The sequence below is a fragment of the Mastomys coucha genome, unplaced genomic scaffold (genome assembly GCF_008632895.1).
Source record: "Mastomys coucha isolate ucsf_1 unplaced genomic scaffold, UCSF_Mcou_1 pScaffold20, whole genome shotgun sequence".
Taxonomy (NCBI): domain Eukaryota; kingdom Metazoa; phylum Chordata; class Mammalia; order Rodentia; family Muridae; genus Mastomys; species Mastomys coucha.
The window spans coordinates 66,660,445-66,663,333 of NW_022196903.1; the positions used below are offsets into that span (position 1 = coordinate 66,660,445).

At 55.1% G+C, this 2,889-nt stretch overlaps 1 protein-coding gene across 1 annotated transcript; it reads right to left on the bottom strand.

The window, feature by feature from the left end:
* Positions 1-734: 734 nt before the first annotated feature.
* Tmsb10 (thymosin beta 10) lies at positions 735-1,877 on the bottom strand. Its single transcript, XM_031382224.1, has 3 exons — positions 1,737-1,877; positions 1,312-1,423; positions 735-1,038 (listed from the first exon to the last, which is right to left on the bottom strand). The coding sequence occupies exons 2-3, from the start codon at positions 1,409-1,411 to the stop codon at positions 1,004-1,006; spliced, it is 135 nt and encodes a 44-aa protein (XP_031238084.1). The 5' UTR covers positions 1,412-1,423; positions 1,737-1,877; the 3' UTR covers positions 735-1,003.
* Between the last annotated feature and the right edge of the window lie 1,012 nt (positions 1,878-2,889).

The window sequence follows — 2,889 nt, forward strand, 5'->3', positions numbered from 1 at the left end:
GGAAAAGGCTACTCCTGTAATCATAAGCCTGCTTTGGTGCCCAATACCCCTGGGCTCCTCCCCACCCCTTCCCTGTGGGTCATGAAAGGGTGTGACCTCCTTCAGTTCTGTCGAAGCCCTCGACTCTCACTTCCACCCTCAGGGGATCTCTGTCCGGGAGGGAGGCTGCTCAGCCTATACTCCCTCTATAATGGCTAACGCATTAGCAGAAGGTTCAGAGACAAAAAACTAGGCTGCATCCCTATGGCTGCAGTTCTGATGTTTGTTCGGCAAGTTGTGATAAAATGCGGTTTTATCTGGCCTTTGTTTTTATTTCACCTCATTCTGCAACACCCAGAAGAAAACCTTGTGTGTTTGTGTCTGAGGGATGGACCCCGACCTCGCCCAATTTCCAACACTCCAGAATGCCTTCTTTGCCTCCTTTCCTTTCAGACTTGAATAAATCACTGCTTCTGGTGTGCGTGAAAGGTAAAAGGGCAGAAGAAAAGGTAGGACTTAATCTTTTGGACAGCATTTTTCAAAATGGGGTTAAAATGTACGTGGATTGCATTAAGAGCGGAGCAACTGAGAACCCAGGAAACCGCATGGCGAGAAGCACTTAAAACCAAAATAAAACGATGCACCCTCCCCAGCCAGCCCTTTCTACCACGTCCCCTCCTCCCCCTGCGGCACAACTCACTCTCAGTACCGCTCTGCCCACGCATACTCAACTAAAAAAATTCAGACCACTCCAACCATGCCACGAGGTGTGTTTTATTTTCATCAATCATACAAATAATTTTCTATAATATCCCAGGGCAAACCGGTGAAATTTGGCAGTCCGATTAGTGGAGGGGTCCCCTTCAGAGACCCGCAGGCCGGTGGCATCGGCTCGGAGTGCCCGGGTTCACAGTGCAGCTTGTGGCTCGCGTCCATCTTGCAGGTGGCTCTTCCTCCACATCACAAGGGGGTCTTGGAGATGACGGGGTGGGGTGAGGTGGGGTGGGGAAATCTTCCTAGGCTTTTAGGAGATTTCACTCCTCTTTTCCTGTTCAATGGCTGCGAAGGGCGGGATGTGGTCATTAGAGAATGAAGCTACCTACAGTCCCCCACACCCAACCCACAAGTACGGTGTGGGTGAGGCACCCACGAGGCCTGTGGACAGAGCAGGGGTTTGGAAGAGACAAAGTGCTTTGTGTGACTGGAAAGGTGGCTGTGGCCTTAGATTCGGATGGGAAGATAGTGGCCGGATGGGGGTGGGGGTGCGGGGCTGGCACAAGCAGGGAAGGGAGGAGCGCTGGGGTGGGAACCGGGAGGCGGGGGCACACTTACTCTCTTTGGTCGGCAGGGTGTTCTTCTCCTGCGTCTCGGTTTTTTTCAGCTTGGCCTTATCGAAGCTGGCGATTTCCCCCATGTCCGGCTTGTCTGCCATTTTCTTACAACTCTGAGGGGCGAAACAAGGCGATAATGGGTAGCCTGGGGCTTGGGGGTGACCAGCACGTCCTAGATCCCGCGCCTTCCGCGAAAGCCTCTCGACGTGGCATTCCCAGTCCGGGGCGTTCCCGCAGCCCGGAGGCCGAGGATCCCCGACTTGTCCACCACACCCTCCCTCCGAAGCCCCAGGGCGTGGCCTGCTAGCCCCAGAATGTTCCAAACCGCCGAGTCGCCTGTTGCAAGCCAGGGGGAACGCGCCCGCCAGTCACAAGCTGGCCCGACCCCACCCAAGGGTAGGCCCCAAGGCCAGCGCCGTGCCTCACCGTGGATTCTCGTTCCGAGCTCGCGCTCCAGGTGCTCCCACTCGCGTCGCTGCAGCAAGAGACAAAAGAGCGGCGCCCGCCCCTAGTCTTATATACACCGCGCCCCGCCCCGCCTCTCGCCCGCCGCAACGAGGGCGTGGCCAGCCCACGAGGGGGCGTGGCCAGAGCGCGCGGGGGCTGGGGGCGCACAGCCTCTCCAGGCTGCCCGGGGCTCCGCCCTTCTCGGCCCGCGCTCCTATCCCGCTGCGTTCCCGCGTTGGAGGTGGCGGGCACCAGCTCCCGGTGGTCTCTTTTCTTGATGCATCTCCTTTTCCTAGTACCCAGGAGCCTGCTGCTCGCCCCGTAGGAAGGGCGTGGGGGGCAGCAGGGAAGGACTTGGGGGTTTTGTTGAGTGTCTATGTGATGAAGGGTTGTGCGTGTGCGGGCGAGCACGCGCTCTCTGCTGCAGCCCTACTCGCGGGAGACACCCTACCCGCGTCGCCTCAAGTCTCCTTGCGTTTGCCTCTCCAGAGTCTCCTTTCTCTTTTCTTGTGCTTGGTGCTTCTTAAAACAAGCTGTTTCAGGCATTGTCTAAGGGCGGAGGTGGGAGCTAGGAATCCCGGGAGGGCTCCGCTGTTCCTTTTCTCAGTGGCCTTTTAGTAACATTGTATTGGAGGGTGCGGCTTTTCTCCTTCAGTTAACCTTCAATGTGGTTTTTAAAAGGAAAAAGAGGAAAAAAGCTCCTGTGCCTGCAAACCTTGCTTTTTCTTATTAACCCATGCCAGTAGTGGAGTAATGCATTCCTTAGAAAGTTACCTCTTCAGCTTGTACAATTCCCTTGGACAGTAGGTTCTATTATAGTCACCCAGGGGTGAAACACCATCCATTCCCCCTTACCATTCCTTTTCCTGTGTTGACTATGGGGTATATTCCACTGATAGGAGAAGAGGAGAAACATTTCCTGAATGGCAAACTTTGTGGTCCAGATAGACAACCAGCAAAATATCTTTGCTAGGCAACTTGAAGTAATAAAAGTTTATTGAGGGTTTGGGGGATAGAGAGTTGTCTCATCCACATGGCAGCTCACCCACATGGTGGCATACAAGCATCTGTAGCTCCAGTTTAGGATACTTGGCATCCTCTTCTGGCCTGCTTGGGCACCCAGGTACGAGTA

Coding starts and splice junctions, on each gene's coding strand:
- Tmsb10 (XM_031382224.1), bottom strand. CDS start 1,411: ATGGCAGACAAGCCGGACATGGGGGAAATCGCCAGCTTCGATAAGGCC. Junction 1,039..1,311: donor CACCCTGCCGACCAAAGAGA/GTAAGTGTGCCC, acceptor CGCCCTTCGCAG/CCATTGAACAGGAAAAGAGG.